The sequence below is a fragment of the Penicillium samsonianum genome, assembly GCF_028829775.1.
Source record: "Penicillium samsonianum strain IBT 33392 chromosome Unknown utg000007l_segment0_segment0, whole genome shotgun sequence".
In the NCBI taxonomy this organism is placed as follows: Eukaryota; Fungi; Ascomycota; class Eurotiomycetes; order Eurotiales; family Aspergillaceae; genus Penicillium; species Penicillium samsonianum.
In genome coordinates, this window is record NW_026643265.1 from 5,186,103 (window position 1) to 5,208,397 (window position 22,295).

The following is a 22,295-nucleotide window of genomic DNA, read 5'->3' on the forward strand; positions in this document are numbered from 1 at the left end:
AGACACAAGCGGCATTGCGATACGCTCGGGCCTTCAAAGGCGAAAGAGTTCAAGATCCCTGTCAACTAACGAATGGGGAATAGCAAACCGTAGCCTATTTGCGGACAATCCAATGGATGTATCGCAATTGCAGGCAATTCCAGTGAAGTTTTTCAGCTCAAAGTTCAATAGCTGGTCGCCGAAGGTCATCCGCTGCACTGTGGCATCATCGGTCAATGATCGACACCGATCTCGTGGAGCTTAGTAGCCCATCGATCGATCTGCTTTTTTGCCATTATGACCTCCCCTATTGTTTTGTACAAAGTACTTGTCAGAGTCTTTCCATTGTGTCTGTCGCATGCTTCGTACTGACAACCCGCTGATGAGTCGATGAAATGATGTATCATTCAGGAGGGGGGTGGCAGTGGGAAAATATTTCTAACTATTAAAGAAAAGGTCTGTTCCCGGGCTGTTCTACAGCAATTGTTGTATTTTCCTTGCTCAAACAATGTCGCATACAGATCCCCGTGGCCTCCAGGGGCTCGATACGCTCGATGGGCTCCATGATGGGCTGAGAAGCCCCGACGCAGAGTCATTGCGCTCATTCACCGAGACGATTCAAGATGAATACCACGAATGGGTCAGCGAATCTCGTCGATCGTCACGGTAAGTCGAACTCAAGGCGATGGGTTCAATTGAATGCGCTGACAAAACAGAAGTGACCCGTTACTGGACATCTTCCCCCAGCCACCGAGGATGGAAAATTTAGATTCCATTGACGAGGAAAAGATGGAAGTGTATCCCACACCGAAGCCATCTATCAAAAACCTGCGTCGCCATGCTACGGCCAATGACCTCCCTCTTCTCCAACAAATCAATCCAAACGAGGGAGCGCCAGAGTTTAATCCCGTCAGTGAAGAGAACGGCTCATATGATCTCATTGCGCCTTACGATGGGGGTGATCTACCACTGTATAAGCTGGAACGAATTGCAGACATCATGTTCTCATCCGAACATATGCTCACAATCCTAAACAACCCCCGGTATCTGGCCCGATTTCGTGATTTCCTTCTGGAAGAACGGCCGCGCTCGATTTCTACCCTCACATACTATCTCAATGCCTCCAAAGCGCTCAAGGCAATTGAATATGCTAATGCGCTCGTCCGGCTCTCGGTCGATGTGCCCCCTCCAGTGGTGCAGACGGATGGGGAAGCCGCCGGGGTGACGGTGAACCGAGTTTTGGAGCAGCGTGTTGTGGACGGGCTGCTGGCTCTGACTGCCGAGGAACTCCCTGCATTCATCACGTCAAGGTGTATCTCCATCACAAGCAAGATCGTCGAGGAGCGAGTCCGAGGAACTTTGCCAATGAAGTTCCGCGGGACTTCGAATGCACTGGCAGAAGTATTTTGCTTGACGGACCCATCGCGACCTGACAATCCAATTATTTTTGCATCAGAAGGTATGTTTTTATATCCTGCTGTCTGAATCGGACTAACAAAATCAGAATTCCACAGAACAACACAGTACGGTATGGATTACGTGCTCGGTCGAAATTGTCGGTTCCTCCAGGGCCCGAAGACAAATGCAAACAGTGTCCGTCGAATTCGTGAAGCTATCCATGCTGGCCGGCATCACTCGGAGATGTTTCTTAACTAGTATGCTCTACCACTCAGCTTTTCCCAATCTAGTCACCAGCCACTAACATAGCCAGTCGTCGCGACGGCTCTCCGTTCATGAACCTACTCCAGTGCGCACCCCTATGCGACAGCCACGGGCGTGTCAAATACTTCATCGGCGCACAGATCGACGTCTCGGGACTTGCAATGGAGGGTGCCTCGATGGAATCTTTGATGGAACTACAAGACAAATACCGGGATCCCGATGAAGAGAGCACTGCGGAGCCACCAGAACCAGAAGAAAAGGATGAGTTCCGGGAACTGACCGAGCTGTTCAGTCCGCGGGAACTCTCCGCTGCTCAACAGTACGGTGGAAACCTGTTCCAACCTGCGAAAAGCGTCGCGCCTCCACATCGCCCGCGATCATGGTTGCAGCCAGACGCATCGCTAGAAAGAGAGGCTGAAGCCATCCGTCTACTTGAGATGAAATCGCCCTTTTTCCGGATGTCATTTGCCGGCGTGTACGAGAATGTAAGAGAAAAGAAGTATATTTCCAGATTTGGTTGCAAATACTAACATGATATAGTACCTTCTCGTCCGACCCTACCCTTCCCTGCGGATTCTGTTCACGTCGCCCGCCCTCCAGATCCCAGGAATGCTGCAATCACCATTCCTATCGCGTATCGCCAGTTCTTCAGCGGTGAAAGATGACCTGCTACAAGCTATGAAGGTTGGTCGCAGTGTGACTGCGCGTATCAAGTGGACGACGCGATCCAATCCTGATGGTCGCAATCGCTGGGTCCATTGCACGCCTCTACTTGCGAGTAATGGTCAAGTGGGTGTGTGGATGGTTGTAGTTGTGGATGATGGTTGATGAGGACGGGGACGAGCAGGCACTTAATTGGCACTTAGTTTAATTGTCTAGACCTTTCCCATGTATATATTTCCTTTTTATTGTGAATAGAACCAAAATAGTATCTTCGGCCTTTCCACAGAGTATCCTGATCTGCACTGTCAAAGTCTAACTAAGTCTTCACTGCGGGTCTCAGCCGCAGCTGAAGCACATATGCCATATCGTCTCCCTCGTAAGGATGCATGATAGATCCTTATTTTTGCTTGGCTTTTGCTGGGAATGTTAGTGGGATGCAGCTTGGCGCAGATGCTGTCACACGTGAGACATTGACATCTTATCTCAAAGACAACGCCTGTTGGAGTGAAGGAAACAATATCCCATGTGATGTATATGGTACTGTCGTATTTTAACATTTAATGCATATAATAAATACCGTCTTGTGTTTAAAACCAACCACTTAGCTGATATTTTAGAAGCAACAAGGGAATAAATGGGGAAGGAATCCATGAGAGACATAGTACTAACAGGCCGAAACCCGAGTCATCTCATTTTTTGATGTATGTAACAAATCATTCATGTATAGGTCATCAATCATATCAGTCTAGGCCCCAGCCGCGTACGCGTCGGAAAACGAATGCTCGGTCATTGCGAAGACCGAACTCCCCCCAGTCATCCGTCAGTCTGTTGTAACTCCAGAAACCCTTCCAGGCAAGCTTGGTGTTCTTCGATGGGTTGGGAGGAGCCGGTCCAACTTGAGCAGATTTCGGTACGGTCGAGGAACGTAGCGATAGATGCATCGTGTAAACGTACTTGGGATCTACGCCCTCTGTTTCAATGATGAGATCCCGCTCGTCGGAAAGAAGCGATTTCTGATCAGAGGCTGAGTGGGGCTTCCAGACCTCGGCGGTGGTTTCGCAAGTTTCAGAAGTGTCAACAGGCGAGGCCAAATGCCACCGGCCCCGAAGGCCATGCTTCAATGTATTCGTGGCGACAGGTGGGATGGCATCAGTGGCTCCAGATAGGGTATGACCCGCATCGGACAGACGCCGCTGATGTTTTCGGTGTGTTGGGGTGCGCGACGCCATCAAATTCTCTTTGCTAATATGAGGGACCACATCGACTGGCTCCGTTGAAGTGAGCAGCGAGATTACCGAGCCATCTGGGTAGAACCGCAGATAGCGGTAGTAAGTCACGATGTGGATGGGGCTGTTCCACGACAGATTCGAGTACGCAGATGCAGCACCAGGCCGAGTATAGTTGACCGTGCTAATGTAGATGCCCGTGAAACGAATCCGAGGTAGGGTCTGGAACACTTGGCTCCATGAAGACAGCGGCGGGGGGATTTCCACAGGCCCGCCCTTGGGAAATGGAGTGTATCGCGGCGCAAGGGTGTAAATCGGTTCCCCATGCAGGTCGCATGCAAAGTCATAATGCATTCCCTGGAAGCCAAACTCCGGGCCTTGACAGATCCGTCTCCAGATATGCTGTTCGTGAGCGAAATGGTACGCCATCCGCTTGCAGACCAGTGCCATCCGGCCAAATGCCGATGGGTCGTTCATTGCCACATGCCGCAGAATCTCCACTAACACTTCCGACGGCACAGTGGCGATCGGGCAAGGGGGCGGTGGTGTGTTCTCGAAGATAGGATCCAGCTGTGAGATTGGCAGGTGTGCAAACGATGCAATGAGCTCAGATGTCGGGAGGATCGGTACATCGGGCTGCTGGGTCACAGCGACAGGGGTAGTGGGCGCGGGCTGATTTGGCTTCTTCCATACATGGGCATAGTGCTTATTCCGGTAGGACTTGTCGACCGCGGAATCTAGCTAGACAGAAATGAGTACCTTGGATGGTAATTTTCATTCGTAGGGATGAAAACTCACCCTATATGCCTTCCGGTAATGTGAAAGACTATCTCCCAAGTTGCCTTCGGCCTCCTTCTCGACCGCTCGTTCAAAGTGCTCCAGTGCAGATGTTGGTTCTGCTACCTCTCGACGTGAGAAGTCATCTTCGGGTGGTTCCACACTCAGTTCACCGACTTGTTGGGCCAGCTCATCGGGATCAAAGGAAGCCAGCGGCGGACCCTCTTCCTCGATCTCCTTGCGGTGTGAGGCCTCGTGGCGTGTGGGCGGAAGACGAGCCGGAGGGGTCGGAGTTGCAGGAGCAGGAGGGGCAGCCTTGGGTTTTGATCGACGAGTGACCTCCTCGCGCCACTGTTGGCGGAACGACTCAAGCTCATCGTTGTCGTCCATGGCGAGGTGGTGGTCGGAGGGACGGCGTTCTCATCCAAACATTTGTCACCAAAGCGATGACACATGCCGATCTCGGGAGGCTTGGCATCCCCGGCTTTTTCGAGCGATGACCTCACATGGGAGCTCTGGTTTATCTTCTTTACGGAGTACTCTTATTGAAGTTGTATTACTACTTATTCTATTCAACACCAGGCATAGGTCTTTGGAGGTTCGATTCGTATCGGAGCCCCAAAGATTCGAAGAAATGATGACAGGTCCTACCACTCCGGTGAGCGAGAAACTTGCAATGTCGACAGCACAGGCTTAAAACACCTATGATGATAGATTATTGAAGACATGCGCCTGATATTTGGGGCCGGGAGGGGGGAAGAAGCTCGACGTCTCTAGCGTGGAAATTACTCGCCTACTCTCCTTGGCGGGGGGTAATCCCGGGTGGGAGCCTCAACTCGCAACGTCCAACACCTCACTGATCGGCATAACCGTCGATATGACTATGGGGCACAGCACAAATCTCGAGCCCGAGAGTGTCTTATCCCGGGCGGCTTTCCGCGGAGATCTAGAACAGTTGAGCATGCTCCTCGACAATGGCGAAAATTATCGATCTTGGGACAAATCTGGGTGGACCTCACTGCACTGGGCTGTTGTTGGTGGACATCTACATATCATTCAAAAGCTTTTAGAGTACCATTCGGATTCTGAGCAGCCTGACCCCGAGTTGTACAGAATGCCCTCGGAGGAGGTCAAATCATACATTGATGGGCCCCCTCCTATTATCCTGGCCGCTGAGGGGCGAAATATCGCGACATCCAGTGATGTGGAGATCTTCTGGGAGCTCGCGCTTCGCCTAGAGATCCCGGACAGAAGGCTGCGCGTTGCCAAGTTCAACGTACTGTGGGATCAAGGGAAATTTGATATCGGTCGGTCAAGATTCTCGGCCAACCTGTGGAGGGTTATGGGAAAGGAGCAGCATCATCACGGACTTGAGTCTGGAATTCTCACACCGTATGGACGTGGCAGCAATGATCTCAACAGCCACAGAACGAATGAATCGGATTGGAAGTCTACGTTACTGATGTATGCTATCCGTGATAACCAGTGGTCAGTGATGCAGATGCTCATCAAGGCGGGCGCAGACGTCAACCTTGACTATGCACTTCATGTAGCCGCCTTCCGTAGTGATCCACGTTATGTGGAATGTCTCATGCAACATGATGCTAATGTCAATTACGCAACGCTGGCCGGGCGCACAGCTCTACATGAAGCTGTCATGAATGGGTTCTTGGATACAATCACCGCCCTCGTCAATGGTGGGGCGGATGTGAACCTGCAACAGGCCAAGGAATACGGGGAATCATCACAGCACTTGGATTGTCGTCTCCTCACTGAAGGCTTTGACTTCCGGTTGACCAGAAAAGGTGCATCCCCACTTATGCAAGCCTGTGGGTTTTTACTCGGTCGCAGCGCCAAATTTCGCCAGGTATATCCAGAAGATACATCGCAGCTACCAGAAGACAAGACCTTAGCTATTGTGCGATTCCTACTGTCCAAAGGTGCAGATCCGATGTTGACTGATTCCCTTGGAATGACAGTACTTCACTACGCGGTCTTGCAACCTCATGTCTCGCTCATCAAGCTTCTGGTCCAGTCAGGGGCCTCGGTGGATGCCTTGGACCACGGAGGTCAAACGCCACTACATTACTTCGCCCGATGTGACGATAATGTCAATATACAAGACCTCGAACAGGTAGCCTGCTTACTTTGTCGGAAAGATGCTACGGACCTTTCGCCAAGCCTTCTCAACCTGTCAGTGTCAAGACCACCCCATTCAAGCGAAGACCAAGACAGCGGTATTCGTTCGCGGACTATTATGAGAATTATTCGGAAGAATAGTCGTGGTTCGTGGACATTAGAAGACGATGATTCACGCACCCCACTTGCCATCGCTCTACTTGGTAATCGATGGAAAGTGGTTGGCGTCTTCATGCGTCTTGGAGCTACCTTTCCTACCAACATTGACTTGCAAGTCGTATTTGACAACGCCCTCAAAGATCTCGAACCCAACGTTCTGGATCTTCTACTGCAAAATGGGGTGGAGCCACCGCCATTCGCGGTCGTGACGCTGATCCGAGCGTATACAGAGCACACAACAAAGAGAAATCCTGCCAACGACCTATACGCAAGGTTCAAATCCATATTGACTACCATAATACATGCGGGAGTGGACGTGAATTTCTGCGAGACAAATGAAATCCCAAACAGGGAACATGGGGTTTCAGAGAGCGGCGAGGAGGATTCAGCGAGCGACGAGGAGGATATAGAGAGGATTGCTGAGAAGACAAAGACTAAGTGTGTCAAGGATGGTCCAAAAATCACAACTCCTTTAAATCTTGTTGCTAGCATCGGCGGGTTACGCAACATACTTGAAGAACTTCTGTCATTCGGCGCAGACGTGTACGCTGTCTCTTCAGACGCATTCGACCCTATTTTGACTGCTGCATTGTACGGAGAGTCGCAGGACCTGCAATGTCTCTTAGATAAAGCTTTGTCTGATCCATGCCAGTCCCACTGGTCATCGTTCCTGGCAGACATACCAGAGGAGAACGGTGCGATTGTTCGTGTCTGCTACGGTCTGAAGAAAGCGGACGTCCTCAACAGAACCAACTATCAAGGCCGTACGCTTCTACATCTCGCTGCAGAGCAGGGCAATAATGAGCTGCTTACAACATTGATATCAAACGGGGCTAGAATCGACATTCTTGACAATCAGGGAACCTCTGCCATTCACTGCGCTGCTATTGCCGGTCATGCAAATGCATTTGAAGCTCTTTACAAATCGGCAAATGAGGCGGAGTCTTACAAGTAAGTTTGCTTACCAGTCAAAGATAATTAGGAGCTAACGATGCAAAAGATCTCAACGGGGCGAGGAGTTTGGAAAGCTGAGGAACAAGAGTGACCTCACCCTTTTGAATTCTCATCAAGGCTTGCATGTAATTTCGAGCGTGCTGCGAATTGCTCCAAACTACATCTTCGATCGATACTTAGGCCTCAATAACTCACGCAGCCCTGGCACTTCAATGGTTTATGAAGCAGCAAAATTAGGAAATAGTGAGATGCTATCATTCCTGCTGACTCAAAAAGCCGACATCGAGGCTGCTGATAACTTTGGCTGGCGACCACTGCATATTGCATGCTATTGGGGCCGCATAAAAACCGTCCAAGATCTCATCGCCCATGGTGCAAATGTACATTGTGTCACCCAGGAGTGGAATGACAATTTTGACAAGCCTTCGGGTCTATACTTGACTGACTCCTGGACCGGCACGCCTCTTCACCTCGCCAGTATGGGCGGTCATGTAGATATTGTCCAAATATTACTCGACCTTGGCGTTGATGTCCATGCAAGCACAAAGACAGGCAAGAAGATATTCTTTTGTACCCCGGGCCATGGTCCGACCGCACTTCACCTCGCGCTCGATACGGATAAATACTACGCTCGTCAAGGAGATGTGCTCAGTGAGGAGAGGCTGAGAATTGCGCAGTTGCTGGTCAATGCAGGTGCCATGGTACAGGGCGTGGTTAGTAAAATGACGGCGGAGGAGAGACTTCGGTTCCATAATTTTCCTATTCTTTGGGAGGCTCTTGTCGCAGAGGACACAACCCCCGATGAAGGGGATGTCCAGGTCAAGGTGTGATTGGGCATTCCACAATTTATAGACTATAATTCTATCAATAATGCTATTTCACCCATTGATTGCTATAATCTACTTTAATTTTTTAATCTGATTCTCTAAAGTTGCAATAGATCGTAAATGTTATATACCACATTTGGCCAAATCAGTATGCATTCTTCAACAACTAGCAGATATGAATATGATGGATATATTCCAGTTACACAACAACATAACAGTCCAAATCATCATAGATCACGCTGGGATCTCAACTACACCACAAGCTATCGAGTTCCTATTTGGATCGCGACACCTAATCTTATATTAGGGTCGTTTGGAGGACTGATTTGGTGAACCAAATATGTACAGTCACCAGTGTCCACAAATAGGATTAAAGACAGATCTCAAAATATCCACCCTCTGCCATATGTCTTAGGATCGTTTATTTGTCAAAAGTCTCAATGACAGAAGTATCAACACCAACAGTGATATACCCAATCACACCATTTCTCACGTCTTTGCCATCAGCAGGCACAACAGAAACCACTGGATTATACCCTCCCTTCGTGCCCCCCGAAAAGAACGAGTCCGCAGCATTGATTGTGCGGTTAATCTGAGTGTGGGAAAGATAGGGCGGCAGAGTCATGATCTTCTGCTCCAACTCTTCCTCGAAGTAGAGCTGCCCGGTACTAATGGTATTGCCGGCAATGATGGTACCGTTCTCTCTGGTTGACCATTCAGTGTGAACCTGGACATGGATGTGGATTGCACGATCGACATAAAACCCTAATTAAATTCATCAGTCATGGCCTTCGAGATTGTTTATCTTTTTAAATTTCCTAAGCTTACCAGGGAAAATAGTCTTCATCTCCATTATCCCGTTCTCATCCGTGGGCCAGATCCCACGCAACCAAGTTGAGTCATCCGTATGCAAATCTGTCACACCCGCATCAAAGCCAGTGATATTGAGCTGCGTTAGGAGCTCCGAAAAGGGCGTGTTTGGCGACAGCTCTGTGAAAGACGAGTATGAGCCGGTGGCATTGCAGTGCCACAGGTCAACGAGTGCATTAGGAAGCGGCTCGCAGGTCGCCATATCCAACACTCCGATATCAAGCCACAGCGGAACCCCAACTTGGTCCTCAGCCATATCCTGGCGCAGGATCTGAGACCTAGGCCAGACATAGGGACCACTGGTCACCTCCGGTGTGAGTACGCACGTATCGTTCTGTACAGTTTCGTAGAACGGGGCTTCGGTAGTGATCTCGAACGTGGCATTCCGACCTGAGGCTTCCCAGCGCCTATTTATGCGACGTTTGTTGAAGTTCGCCACGTGATCGGCGCACCGTCTGCTCAGCTGGTTCTGGCGTTGGACAATAGAGCGATGGGGGACTTTATGCGGGCCGGAGTGGGCAAACACTCCGATTGCCACACAGACGAGAAGAAATAGATTGAAGTGCATAGCAGAAACTAAGAGAAATAAAAGTCAATACTTGAACGACTCTTGTTCAATGACTTTGCGATAAATAGGAGATAATCAACAATGCAGGTACGACTCAAGGGTACTTTTATACTTCTCTTTTATACTTCTTAACCCACGTTCAATTTGTAATAAAGCACCAAAAATACCCAGCTTGCTCCAATCGGAGCCCTTGGGCGGAATAAGGAGAGGGTGATCTACATGTCTCGAATCCTCATATATTGGAGATATTGGCGTTCCATCGTTAAGTCTATCACTACCCTTATCATCGATTACTTCGGTGACCACGCAATTGCCCAGGCCTTGTTCCACTTACTACGAGGCCCCAAATGCTTGCGGTGGATCCAAGGCGCTTCCGTGATTTGTTAGATATGGATAAAGTTTCCCGAGGGGGATTTCCGGGATGATGCTACCAACGCAGGGGAACGTCCCAAACACGCTAGAAGTTTATTTATTTATAGGTATCATCGGCGGTCGGAGGTTAGAGGTCGGCGGTCGAAGGCCCGGCTTTCCGGCATGGTGTTACGACCTGTCAGGACCTGCAATGGGACTGAGGTATCGGGTTGGACTGGGCTGGCACACCCGGGAAGGCATTACATAGTGGAAACTCTGGTATGACAACCTGGTTAGTTGTCATAAATGGTCGTTTTAGTAAATGCTAGGACGGCATTTACCTGATCTTGCTATGTATGGTACATGGTCCAGAGCCTATGCCCCTAACACGACCCATACAACACCCAACTACTTGAGGGGCCGGTCATAGAGATAGGCCACCGAAAGCTAATCGGCCAGAAGGCAGCAACACGCTAGCCTAAATTCACGTGCGGCATCCTTTACTCTCGCTAGACCTCGCCAAACTCGCGATATATTCTACATTTATATCTCAACAACCACGTTTTTACTTCATCTCCTTATTTGTCGATAGTTATTGACGCACCATTTATCAATTTCAAAGAAAGTAGAAGGCTATATTATCATCATTTCAAAAAATACCGAAAATTACGTTGCTAAAAACTAGAAATATATAACTATATCACAATCATGAAAAGTCACCCAAACTCCCTAAGGATGCTAGATATCACCTAAAAAGCATTAAGCTATAAGGAAATCTCCATATAGACTATCGTTGTTGAGATATCAAATTGTATTTTATCGCATTTACTATATGTTTTGGGACTAGGCTAACGCCCATCAAAGGCAATTGAGTCACTCACTACGCAGTATGGCATAACCAGAATAAGCTTTATTCCCCACCGTGCGGGTAACTGGACGAAAACTCTAAAGCTGGAATTCCCCCAACTTTCTCGGAAATACCCCGGGGGCATGAGGATCGTGGAAGTCGATCAAAGTGGGAACACTGATTGCTTTCGTTGATCCTTGGCTTACCTCGTAGGGGATTCCCGACACTAAGGTCCTTTGATAGTCATTGTTATTGGACCGGAAATCCCCCCCCCCCCCCCCCCCCACCCGCCCGGAGGCAACCCTGTTCTACCAACATTTTAAGAATTCAGAGTTTACAGCTACGAAAAGGTATTGCTTACAAGGATTTACGAATATAACGACCCGTCGGTGAATACATCCACTTTATTATTACATATTAGCTATACAGAATGTGTTTGGTTTTACATCTGCAAAATGACTGACGTAGCCATGTATGGTCGAAGGAAGATAATTCTAGTAGTCCATTCCCCGGGGCAACGGGGGACTTTTTTTGTGTAAGACAGACAGGATCATCCCTTCACTCGATGGTGGGTTTTGTGTAGCCCCGCTAGGAGAACTTTGAATACGAATACATTGAGGACAACGCCATTCGCTGACTTGGGGGTAAGGTATTTAGAAAAAATATCGATTTTCCCAAGCCGCTCAAGACTGTTTAGACAAACTCATATATGTTTATTTTCCCCAAGTACAAAAAAGTGTAAGTAAAAGACTTCGGATTTAGTTCATGTCATGATATCATTGTGTCCGGTTAGTGTGATCCTACCGGATGTATCTCTGCACGGACGGTTTGCACAAAGCCAATACCTCAGAAATTACACTTTTCCCCTTTAAAAACATTACTACCCCGGGGTCTTTTCCCCTGCCGATAGCCTATCATGAAGACAGACAAAGAATTCCGCTGCACAGTCTGCAACCAACCCTTCAGCCGCAGTGATCACCTGAAAAGACACCATCTGCGCCGTATGCAAAACACCCCAGAGCTATTCCAGTTCCAAAGCTAAGCCTCGCCAGATACCGGCAAGAAGCCATACTTCTGTGAATTTTGCAATGAAACATTTGCACGATGGTTAGCTGGCGAACCAGATCCTCATAGACTAGCTCTGATTCTTACGCTTCCTATTCAGTGATAATCTCCGCCATCACTATCCAGATTGCGCTAAGCGCGGAGAACATGAGATACCAGAAAATACCCAGAGAGGTAGACGGCGACATGCTTGCCAATCAGTAGGCTTGCCGTTGCGTGGTATCTGTATTGAGCTGTACTGATATAGTTGCCGCTACGCACAGTGTATCTCGTTGAAACTTCGTTGCGACGGAGAAAGTCCATGCCAGTCCTGCTGCAAGAAAGATATAAACTGCAACAATGTGCAAGCCTCCTGCCCCAAAAAGTCCGATTTTGACAAAGGTATGCGCAAATTGAAACTTATTGAGGAATAACTCACTCAATAATTGGGCAGTACAATCGGCGTTGATGAGGCACGAGTCTTTTAACCAGTCATCAGATCGTGAGTCAGTCAAATCTTTACTCAATGGTGGGACAGACAGCTTCACTGAGACATTTCGACATCCACCGCGTGAAGAGCGGCCCCGGGGCCTCATATATCACACCCAGCACTTGGAAAGCCAAAAGACAGATGCTACTCTTGCGTTTATGGATTCCAGCGTTCCTGAACTTCAATTATTCCAAGAAGACTTTCTCGACTTTTTTAACAGTCCTTTCAGCGTTGGACACAAATCTCCACATAACGGTAGTCCTTATCATGACCTATCTGCGCAATTTGCCAATCACTCCGTATTCTGGAATGATACAATCTTTGAACCTGAACCGCCATTCGTGATGGCCTTGGCCGAATCCATATTGGCGCGAGGTTGCACTGTTTTGACGGATGCTAACGCCCGTGAAGACCTCTCTACCAACCTTATATTTCTCCTGACAACCGCACGCATCCGAAAGTTCGTCGCTTTCTATTTTACGTATTGGCATCCAAGCTGTGCGATGGTTCATGAGCCTACTTTGGATATCGAAACGATGTCTGTCCCATTGTTAGCTTCGATGGTCTTTATGGGGGCGATGTACAGCACTGACCGGAAAGAGCTCACCGTTGCGAAGCGGTTACTCGATTTTGTGGAGCTTTTAATCTTTTCTAATAATGTATTCTCACCAGAGAGTGTGATTGAGGCTAATTTCACCGGTGACCTATGCTATGAGGACGGACTGGACGATTGGGTCAAGTTCCAAAATTTACAGGCAGGACTCTTGATCACCGTGATCCAATACTGGGCGGGGAGCCGGATTTCGCGGGACCGTGCGATTGAGAGCCGATTTAGTGAGGTTGTCAAGGTAAGTTTACAGCTATTCTCCCTCCTTAGTATATCGTCAGACCAACAGTCTCACAATAGGTTGCTCGGGGGATTGAGCTGGTTAAAGCTCGACACCAACTTCAAGAATGGGCCTCGGAGCATTTGTGGATCCAAAAAGAGTGCCACATTCGGTGTGTCCCAAACAACTTGTCGAGTTGAATATTCCAGCTCACATTTCACAGTACAATCGCAATCCTCTCTTTGCTTGATTGCGCTTTTTTCTTTTACCAAAACTACCCATGTCGCCTAACATCCAGCGAGATGGAATTCGAGCTTCCTTGCAAAGAATCGATTTTCCAGGCGGAGCAACCGTTTAGTGAGCTCCATTTCCGATTTTCGCGCGGGGTCACGATTTCCAAGGCTTTCAAGGGCCTCTTTGATGATAATACTCAGGTTGGCTGTCGACAGCGGTCTCTTGAGACTAGCCATATGGACTTAACAATCTTAGACATGTTCATTTTGATTCACCGTATGGCCCGGCCCCATCCCGAAGTCTTTCTCTTTCCACTAATTATTTGATACAGTGCTATACGTCTTTATCGACATGCAAATGTCCACCTTGGGTCCATTCATACACCGGAGCCATTTCGACAATAACGCGCAGGGCAGGGGAGACAGCGGTCCAGGCACAAGTCTCAATTCCAACGGCTCAGTTCTCGACACGATCCGCAAAGCTTTGTTTCGCTGGCGTGATCACTGGGTTGCACTCCGCAGCCAAGTTTCTCAGGAAGAATGGGCTTCACTGGGGTTCTACAAGAATGGATACAACTTCTGGCTCGTCTCGCGCCTACTGGTGACACAAAAAGAATCTGTCGATGTTATTATGCGGATAGAAGTGAACTGCAGAGATAAACTACAGGAGCTGAATGCATTGTTGCTTGATGAGAGGGACTAAGAGGCTCTGACTTTTGCTTCTTTTGTCAAGTTCATGTTGCGGTAGATAAAGGGAGCTAAAATTGACCTACGGACTCCATCCTTTGGGTCCAGGGATCATCGTTAAGGGAGCCACCTATTTACATGTTCATTGCCATGGTATTGTTCTCTAAGCCGATTTTGAAACGTTTTATGCTGGTCCATGTTCGTTTTTGTTGCTAAGTTTGTATCCCTTTACTGGAAATCGTACATTTCCCACATTAATTTCTGGTTCGGGATCGAAACCAAGTCCGGACTAACCGGCGTTTCACTTATAGTCTACCCCCGCAAGATTGGCAAGTGGAGCCGAAACGGCGTCCGTCGGTTGATTTTCGGGCCTGAAGTCGGCTAGGAATAGATGACCTGAAATCTGATGTTTTCTCGGGAGGGGATTTGGATATGCTTGGGATCGAAAGTGGGCATGGAGTCACTTCCTCCCGACGGATTGCGGGGGTCGCGTTCGGTCTTTCTGGATGGCTGCTGAGGCTTTGAGTCGAACGCAAACTCCAGAGGACTCTTCCTTATCTAGTATTATGTGGTCATCGATCAAAACAAAAAGGATACATTGAATACCTAACTTCTGAACTACAGTCTATCTGCACCTAGTCACCTAGCCAAATAAAATATCTCTGCATAAGACACGTCTCATTCGCAAACAACAACTTCTTAGCATCCCCAATGGTGACAATTCTCATTGAGTGAGAGTAGGCAGACCACATCCCCACATTCACAGTCTTCCAACAATGTACATCTGCCGCATCTTCGTTGACAAATACCACTTCCTGGTTACCGGAGCTGACAATAATTAGCCCAGAACCGTCCTGGCGATGCGGGTTGGCCGTCCAAATCACATATGGAGACCCATAGGGAGTGATAGGACGCGTGTCATTTGAGACCAATGGAATTCCTGCAACAGCGTCGAACACCAAAGGCGAGGGGGCAATCTTGCAGTGCACAGCACAACCACAGTTCCACAATATTCGTAAGTCATGCCGGGCCGGTCACCCTGGGCGGAATAAACAACATCAGGAACATCGGCGGACCAAGTGAGAAGATCGGTAGTGGTGACATGGACGTGTTTCTGGCTATGGGCTCGATCGCGTTGATCGGAGAAAAAGCAGACAATCTTCCCCTCATACAACATCAAGAATGGTTCCCAGATAGCGTCATTTCCATTAGCGATCGTTTCATGACCCGCGCCATACGCAACATGGCTAAGGAATTTCCACGTTTTCGCACTGTCGACACAGATATATAGATCGATTTACACTCCTCCCTCGAGACTGAAGGGGGTAGAAACACCAGCGGCAAGGGTTGAGCCACCATCGACCGACCGGAAGATAAGATGATCGACTAGTGGTGGCTCAAGTGGATAATTGACCAGCAAGACCCGAAGGCTCAATGGCTATGTATCGTACAATTAACTGACGAGATTAAAACTTCACAGTGCACGATCATACACTATACGAAAATTTTAACAGTCTAGATACAGGAAGGTTGAAGTTGCGTCACGACTTTCTGTAAGATATTTTGCTGTTTGCGACAAAATAACGGATGGATGCATTGTTTCTTTGTTCTTAATTGGTTATATCAAAGAGCCATATTCTCCTAGGCATACTTGTGATTCGGCGGGCTAGATGATCTTGGTCGGATGACCCGACGTTAAATGTTAGGCACATATTTGCTCATTGTGTCAACGCGAACCATGGTCCGCTGAACCAAGTGAATATAAGGCAAGTGAATTCCAAAATCGTATTACCTGAGTACCAATTTGCAAATTAGACGTATTCAGCCTCAGGGAAGCAAGTTTTGGTCTAAGTAGTTTAATTTCCCGGGCATGAATACTCTTTCCCACAGATATCATATATTGGTTGTTACCAGGTATAATTCACCTGAACTTCACGATCTCACCGATAAATGATCTCACTGTACGGATGATCAAGGCTCCTGATCTATTATTTTTTCATTTCCAAATTCGGTCCTTCCAGATGGTCTGGATTCTATGATATCAGATGCGGGGCTATACCGACAGGAAGTGTCTGTCAAGATGATAAACAAGTTGGATCATCCTATATCAGTATAAATTACATCGCTCGATATAGAACTACGGTAGGTATATCTGGGCGCAACAATGAATTTTTGGATGGGTATATTAACCTTGCATGAAATTTGTGTCAATTATGCTGAGGTAGGGTCTGGATCTAATTCACTCTGCCAGAAAAGCACCCCATTAATCAATACTATAACGCACAGAGGCACTTCCCTGGTCGAGTAACCATGGGTCTAGTCCTTGATTCCTAATGCTTGATTCTAAATATTTAATAAAGGTCTCACCATTACACCATAGCTGAATTAATTTGACACTTTACTACACGATATTATTATGGGTGGGGCGACTCTTCCAGACTACTAAGTGCTCGTGATTCATTTCCGAAAGCGGGGCAGTATAGCATTAAATGACAGAAATCTGGCTCTATGACAACGTATGGACAAAATCAGATATATTGGAATCTCTAACTAACTAAAATGACAGAAACCCGCGTTTTCAACAATCTGTGCGGACATAGATGACTAACTGTAATATGCACTTTTGTATGGTATGGATGGTACCATTGGTCACATGATTTTCTGGGTATTAATACCTGTTTCCACCATGTATGCAACGTTTAGTATTCGACATTAAACTTTAGGACAGCAGAAGGCTAATTAATCACAGACGACGTTTGTTCTAGACTTGGGCAATACAGTACCCGCCCGATATTCGTGCCATTTTTACCTCCAGATATATCATACATCCATCCGCTTAATATACAGTAATCTATTAAGAACTCCCGTCCCCACAAAGAATTCTTTTTTGCTGGGCATATCTTCTTTTTCCTGTCAACTTTGATCGGAAAGTCAGTGTATCATGGTAAGTTCACTTCCTTGTGAGATATTTATACCTTAAGGAGTTTTCCTGACGGTCTTGAATCCCTATACAGGCTTCACCAACTATCTACATGATTAGACATGGCGAAAAGCCAGATGATGGCGCTAATAATCTCTCCGCTGAGGGAGAAGCAAGAGCGCAGCGTCTTCGTCAAGTTTTCGGAAAGGAAAGTGGATATAATATTGGCTATATCGTTGCTGAACATCCTAAGAAGGGTTTGCGCTACTCCTTCCACCTTCGGTTCTCTTTTGCGAATCGGGTTTTCTGTGGATTATGTCAAGCTAACGAAAGAATATAGATGGTTCTGAGGAACGCCCGTATGAAACTGTGCAATTCTTGGCCCAGGACTTGGGTGTGGAAATCAACTCAAGTATTCACCGAGACGACGCTGCAGGCGTCGCTAGGGCAGCGAAACAGTATAAAGGAACCGGAAATATCCTTATTTGCTGGGAGCATCATAAGCTCTCCGATATCGCAAAAGCTATTGGCATAAATGGATTCGCAGAGAGTAGTGGTTGGCCTGGCAAGCTTCAATACCCAGGCTCGCGTTTTGATCTTATTTGGGTCGTGCCAGCCCCTTACGATGAGATAACTCAAGTGCTCAGCGAGGATAATCTCAAATTAAATACGGCCCCTACTGATCCGGAGACAAAAAACTAATACACTCTCTGAGGACTTTTTTCTTAACGAGTAATCATCTATCTGAGAAATCAAATTGATGAAATGGTGGTAACTTCTGATTATTTTTAGTAATTCGAATAAAGATAATCACAAATTCATTATAGAATGTGAAGTAGAGAATCGACTTTAAGTCAAATACTGTAACCTAACGAACTTTTCCCTCGCCATCACATCCTCTGTCTATTTTCCCATCCCTCTCTCCATCCTTTTTTGCTCCGGAACAGAGAAAAGACTGGATGGCGTGAGGAGCGGTTTCACACGTGCTTCCTAATTCTGCAGACTTGATGTAACATAGATTCAGAGCTCAAAATATTCTCTCACATTTCCACCTCTTGGTTTAAGTCGGTATCTTGTGGCAGTATCATCAAATTTAATCGATGCTACTTACGAGGTGACAAGTCTACCGAACTGTCTAGATTCAGGAAAGCTTGCAATTACATCCAGGACTACCGGGGGATATTCTGCCGTTTCCGGTGTAAGAATTACTGGATGCAAAAATTTTTGTTTATTATGTGATTTATCAAAAATCGTGGATCAGAGGTGTCTGTCCCATGGCTCGTGCTGATCTAAAATATTGCTCTTGTTTCGGTGGCTAAACGATCCGCTCGGCTGAGTCGGGGTGACCCGAACCTAAATGTTAGGAGTGAAGGCGCATTGCATGAATGCGACCCACGGTTGACTCAACCTCTTATTTAAAGCTCTAATTTCGCCGGAATTGCCCTGATGTGTTTGCTGGGTACGGAAAACCCTACAACTGGGAAATATTCAGTTTGAATCTAGATCTTCTTCAGGGCTAGCTTGTTCAGCGTCCACCCAACTTTCTAGTGTTTTGCATACGGCAGTGCTAATTGGGAGCCGAAAGATTGTGTGGTCTAGCCGAGGATCGAGGGTTAATCCATCAAACACCACCCCTTCTGAGCCAAAGGATTTGACCATGGAAGTACTTACCTCGGAAAACCACCTTTGTCCAGTCGCGGCCTCGCCCGCATGTTGCGGGTGATCGTCCGGTGTAGGACACTTTCGGCAATTCCATACTGTTTTCAGGCGATTGTTTGACGTTTGGATACAGTGGCGTTTGATTTTTACTGGATCTGATAATAGATGGGTATCAAATCTGGTTCCATGGCTTTCTCGGCAGTTCGGTTCAAGTCGGTTCTTACAGAGACAGGTCAACAGGGCGAGTTTTGCACAGGCAATCCAGTCGCTCCTACTGCAGATACTCCTACATATTATTGGCTAGTTGGGATGTTGAATTCGGCGGAGCCGAGACGAGCCGCCACGGTGTTAGCGGTAGCTGCTGAAGAATATAGTACCGAGGAGCTAAACGATGCAAAAAAATATGGTTAAGCATTATCATTCAAGTGGCTTTTGGTTCATCCACTCATCCCAGAAGATTTGCATCATGCACCCACGGACTACCCGAAAGCTAATCAAGGCGAACAGGCCAGCCTAGTGGGGCGAAACTAGCTGAAAAGCACATAGACGACGCGCAGAACGTAATAAATAGAACCGTGCTCGTTCAGGTCACCTTTTATTTGGTCTCTTTACACAAACCTCCATACTTCATTGTCTCCACACGGGTACTGTTCCTAACACTATGGATACCGTGGATATTTGTGAGCTCCATGGGGAGGAGTCTAGCCGCCAACGGGAGGATGCGGAATGCACCGCGATTCGGAAGCGTATCGTCATCTGCTGTGACGGCACATGGCAGTCATCGGTCTCGGGAAAAGTGAATGTTCCGTCTAATGTGACACGACTTTGTCGCGCTTTGAATCACGTTGGTACAGACAAAGATGGCAAGCGATGGCAGCAGGTGGTATGGTATGATTCAGGAGTTGGAACCACTTCACTCCCCTTGGCCGATGTCATTCAAGGCGCGGTTGGAGAGGGTGTGGAAGGAAATGTCATTGAGGCATACAATTTCTGTGTTCTCAATTACAACCCCGGTGATAAAATCATGTGTTTCGGCTTCTCTCGTGGCGCGTATACGGCTCGGACAATTGCTGGTCTGATATCAGACATCGGAATCTGTCATAAGCGAGATTTGAACAAATTTCCGGATCTATGGGCAGTGTACCGAAAGGTCAAGCACGGGAAGCGATTCCACAGAAGCGATTTATGGTTCGACTGGATATGGGGGAAAGCCGATGAACACCAAGGGGCAGGCGACGCGAACAACAGGAGCTTCCTGTATTCTCAGCCTCCTCGGGGTGAGTGGGCCCAGGAAGGGTCTAGGGAGGTGGAGGTTGTCGGCGTGTACGACACAGTTGGTGCGATTGGGATGCCTGAGGTCCTAGGGATTAAATTGCCATCCCCAGCCGGCTGGGAGAATGTCGGGCTTTCCTATAGTGAGGCTCCGATTTAACACTATTTTCTCTTCCCGCTGTACCCAATCAAGCGTAATGCTGACCTCGATATCTCGCAGATATCAAGTACGCCTTTCAAGCCCTGGCTCTCGACGAATACCGGAAAGCATTTTCGCCTACCCTGTGGTATCTCGATAAGAAGAAGGCCACAGAAGAAGATGTGAAGGCTAGAAAAGAGGAGGAAGAGTTGGCCGAAAAGAAATACTCGAAGGTTCTCCAAGATGCGAAGGACCTGAAAGCGGGAGGCAGGGCTACTGATAACGAAGTAAATGCCGCAGCCCGAGAGGTCAACAAAGCTGCGAGGGCTTGGAACAAGGCCTCTAGAAGACGAGTCAAATCCCACAACAGGCTGAAGTTACACCCTCTTTTAAAACAAGTATGGTTTCCGGGATATCATATCAATATCGGCGGAGGATCCATGGACACATTGGATAACAAAGGCGATATGGAGGAGTTAGCTTCGATCACATTTGCCTGGATGTTGGATCAAATCAGGGAACACCTCTCACTTGATGAGCGATATATCGTTGAGGAGAAAAATGATCGGGAAGAGCATTTGGAAGAGCTCAACAAGCTCGTAGGCAAAGGCGAGATCACATACACGTCACGAGCAAGATCTGAAAGAGACTGCTTTTGGCGTCTTGTGAAAGCGACGGCCTTAGCCGTGAAGCATCCTCTTGCGTCTATCGAGGAGCCATCCTACCAGAACCCCCACAAATATGGATGGGGAACTGGAGATATGAAAGACAGCTATACAGCGATGTATTGGCTGAATGGGCGGAGGAAGCGTACCCCTGGCGAATATGCAAAGAAGGATGGAGAGGATCTTCGTGATACCTGCGAGTTCGTCCATCCAGTTGTGAACTTCAGAGTCGAAACATTCAAGTTGTTGAACGAGGAGGACAACAGACATCCTACATACAGGCCGATTGGGGCCAATATGAAGTACGAGCGCCGCAAGGTGATAGACAGCAATGGGATTCCTTCCTTTGTGTATGACATCGGCAAGTCACACAGCTTGCCTGAGTGGCGACTTGAAGGGCGGGATTCCTACGAGCGACTGGTCATTGCCGGACATGCGGCGCATTCTTATGTGAACAAACTGGATGAAGAGTTAAAGACGAGAATTCAGGTTGTCCGTTGCTCTGCTGGACCTCATCAGGAAACGCCGATGGAGCACTCTCAAATTGAGGAGACGGCCCTTTAGCACTCTCAGTGCACGTTGGTTGACAGTGTGCTTCAGTCTGAGGCTTTCCGTTCAGAAGCCTCTAAACCCAGGCCTATCAACGCAAACGTGTTCCGTGTGGGGGTTTCCACGCGAGAACTTCTATTTTATTTGCTTCTTAGTTGGAGTTTAATAGGTTGTGTTCTTATTCTATCTGAATTTGCTATTCCCGAACTTCTCTCCATAAATTGACACCATTCATATTATTGAAAAATCAAGGAATCAGCCTTGTTTTACCGCTATGGAACCCAACGATGAACGGTACATTGGGTATTACAGAGGGGAGAATTCCTCATTGACTTTTGTGAGATATGGTGGTAGTTTCGGCGAAACGCATAAAGTACTCAGCCCTCGTAAGAAGGTTATTTCAAAGCTTCGTCTGCCAATAATGCCCTTTTTTGCTATCCTAGTAGACTTGGGCTCCCTACTTCGTATACTCTCAGCAGATTAACAGATAACCCATCGCAACAATTACCAATCACAGGATAAAGAATATTCACCAGAAACATCGTCAGATAAACACTGTGGTCCTTCAAGATTGGCTGGAAGTCCTGACGGTCAAGATGAAATCGGTCGATGATGACAACTTTCCTACACGAGTCTGTGCATGTCCAGCGCACGAGACGGGCACGTACCAGTTCTGGTATAATTCTCGAAAATCATCTGCATACTGCGAGCGTGCTTGCTTGACTCTGGAGCAGCTCCCGTGTAAGCTGTTCATTTTCCTGGGCCATGAGCCTATCATCCTCGCATGA

General features: G+C 47.6%; 8 protein-coding genes across 8 annotated transcripts; 6 read left to right on the forward strand and 2 right to left on the reverse strand.

Moving 5' to 3' along the window:
• Positions 1-487: 487 nt before the first annotated feature.
• Positions 488-2,562, forward strand: N7471_012856 (PAS-associated C-terminal; the record flags this gene model as incomplete). The annotated part of the gene is made up of 5 exons (XM_057285575.1): positions 488-645; positions 696-1,438; positions 1,484-1,634; positions 1,691-2,126; positions 2,182-2,562. 5 exons carry the CDS (start codon positions 488-490, stop codon positions 2,467-2,469), a joined length of 1,776 nt encoding a protein of 591 aa, XP_057131841.1. The 3' UTR covers positions 2,470-2,562.
• Positions 2,563-3,044: 482 nt separating this feature from the next.
• Positions 3,045-4,697, reverse strand: N7471_012857 (putative F-box protein (Pof7); the record flags this gene model as incomplete). Its single annotated transcript, XM_057285576.1, has 2 exons — positions 3,045-4,271; positions 4,329-4,697. 2 exons carry the CDS (start codon positions 4,695-4,697, stop codon positions 3,045-3,047), a joined length of 1,596 nt encoding a protein of 531 aa, XP_057131842.1.
• Positions 4,698-5,184: 487 nt separating this feature from the next.
• Positions 5,185-8,389, forward strand: N7471_012858 (ankyrin repeat domain-containing protein; the record flags this gene model as incomplete). Its single annotated transcript, XM_057285577.1, has 2 exons — positions 5,185-7,556; positions 7,606-8,389. 2 exons carry the CDS (start codon positions 5,185-5,187, stop codon positions 8,387-8,389), a joined length of 3,156 nt encoding a protein of 1,051 aa, XP_057131843.1.
• Positions 8,390-8,807: 418 nt separating this feature from the next.
• N7471_012859 (intradiol ring-cleavage dioxygenase) lies at positions 8,808-9,824 on the reverse strand (the record flags this gene model as incomplete). The annotated part of the gene is made up of 2 exons (XM_057285578.1): positions 8,808-9,151; positions 9,215-9,824. The coding sequence occupies 2 exons, from the start codon at positions 9,822-9,824 to the stop codon at positions 8,808-8,810; spliced, it is 954 nt and encodes a 317-aa protein (XP_057131844.1).
• Positions 9,825-11,938: 2,114 nt separating this feature from the next.
• Positions 11,939-14,319, forward strand: N7471_012860 (fungal specific transcription factor domain-containing protein; the record flags this gene model as incomplete). The annotated part of the gene is made up of 8 exons (XM_057285579.1): positions 11,939-12,023; positions 12,075-12,098; positions 12,188-12,287; positions 12,335-12,468; positions 12,521-13,404; positions 13,464-13,555; positions 13,607-13,893; positions 13,949-14,319. The coding sequence occupies 8 exons, from the start codon at positions 11,939-11,941 to the stop codon at positions 14,317-14,319; spliced, it is 1,977 nt and encodes a 658-aa protein (XP_057131845.1).
• A 2,925-nt stretch (positions 14,320-17,244) lies between these two features.
• N7471_012861 (histidine phosphatase family protein) lies at positions 17,245-17,925 on the forward strand (the record flags this gene model as incomplete). The annotated part of the gene is made up of 3 exons (XM_057285580.1): positions 17,245-17,247; positions 17,318-17,480; positions 17,564-17,925. 3 exons carry the CDS (start codon positions 17,245-17,247, stop codon positions 17,923-17,925), a joined length of 528 nt encoding a protein of 175 aa, XP_057131846.1.
• Positions 17,926-19,543: 1,618 nt separating this feature from the next.
• N7471_012862 (T6SS phospholipase effector Tle1-like catalytic domain-containing protein) lies at positions 19,544-21,522 on the forward strand (the record flags this gene model as incomplete). The annotated part of the gene is made up of 2 exons (XM_057285581.1): positions 19,544-20,297; positions 20,375-21,522. 2 exons carry the CDS (start codon positions 19,544-19,546, stop codon positions 21,520-21,522), a joined length of 1,902 nt encoding a protein of 633 aa, XP_057131847.1.
• A 581-nt stretch (positions 21,523-22,103) lies between these two features.
• On the forward strand, positions 22,104-22,295 carry N7471_012863 (uncharacterized protein; the record flags this gene model as incomplete). Its single annotated transcript, XM_057285582.1, has 1 exon — positions 22,104-22,295. One exon carries the CDS (start codon positions 22,104-22,106, stop codon positions 22,293-22,295), a length of 192 nt encoding a protein of 63 aa, XP_057131848.1.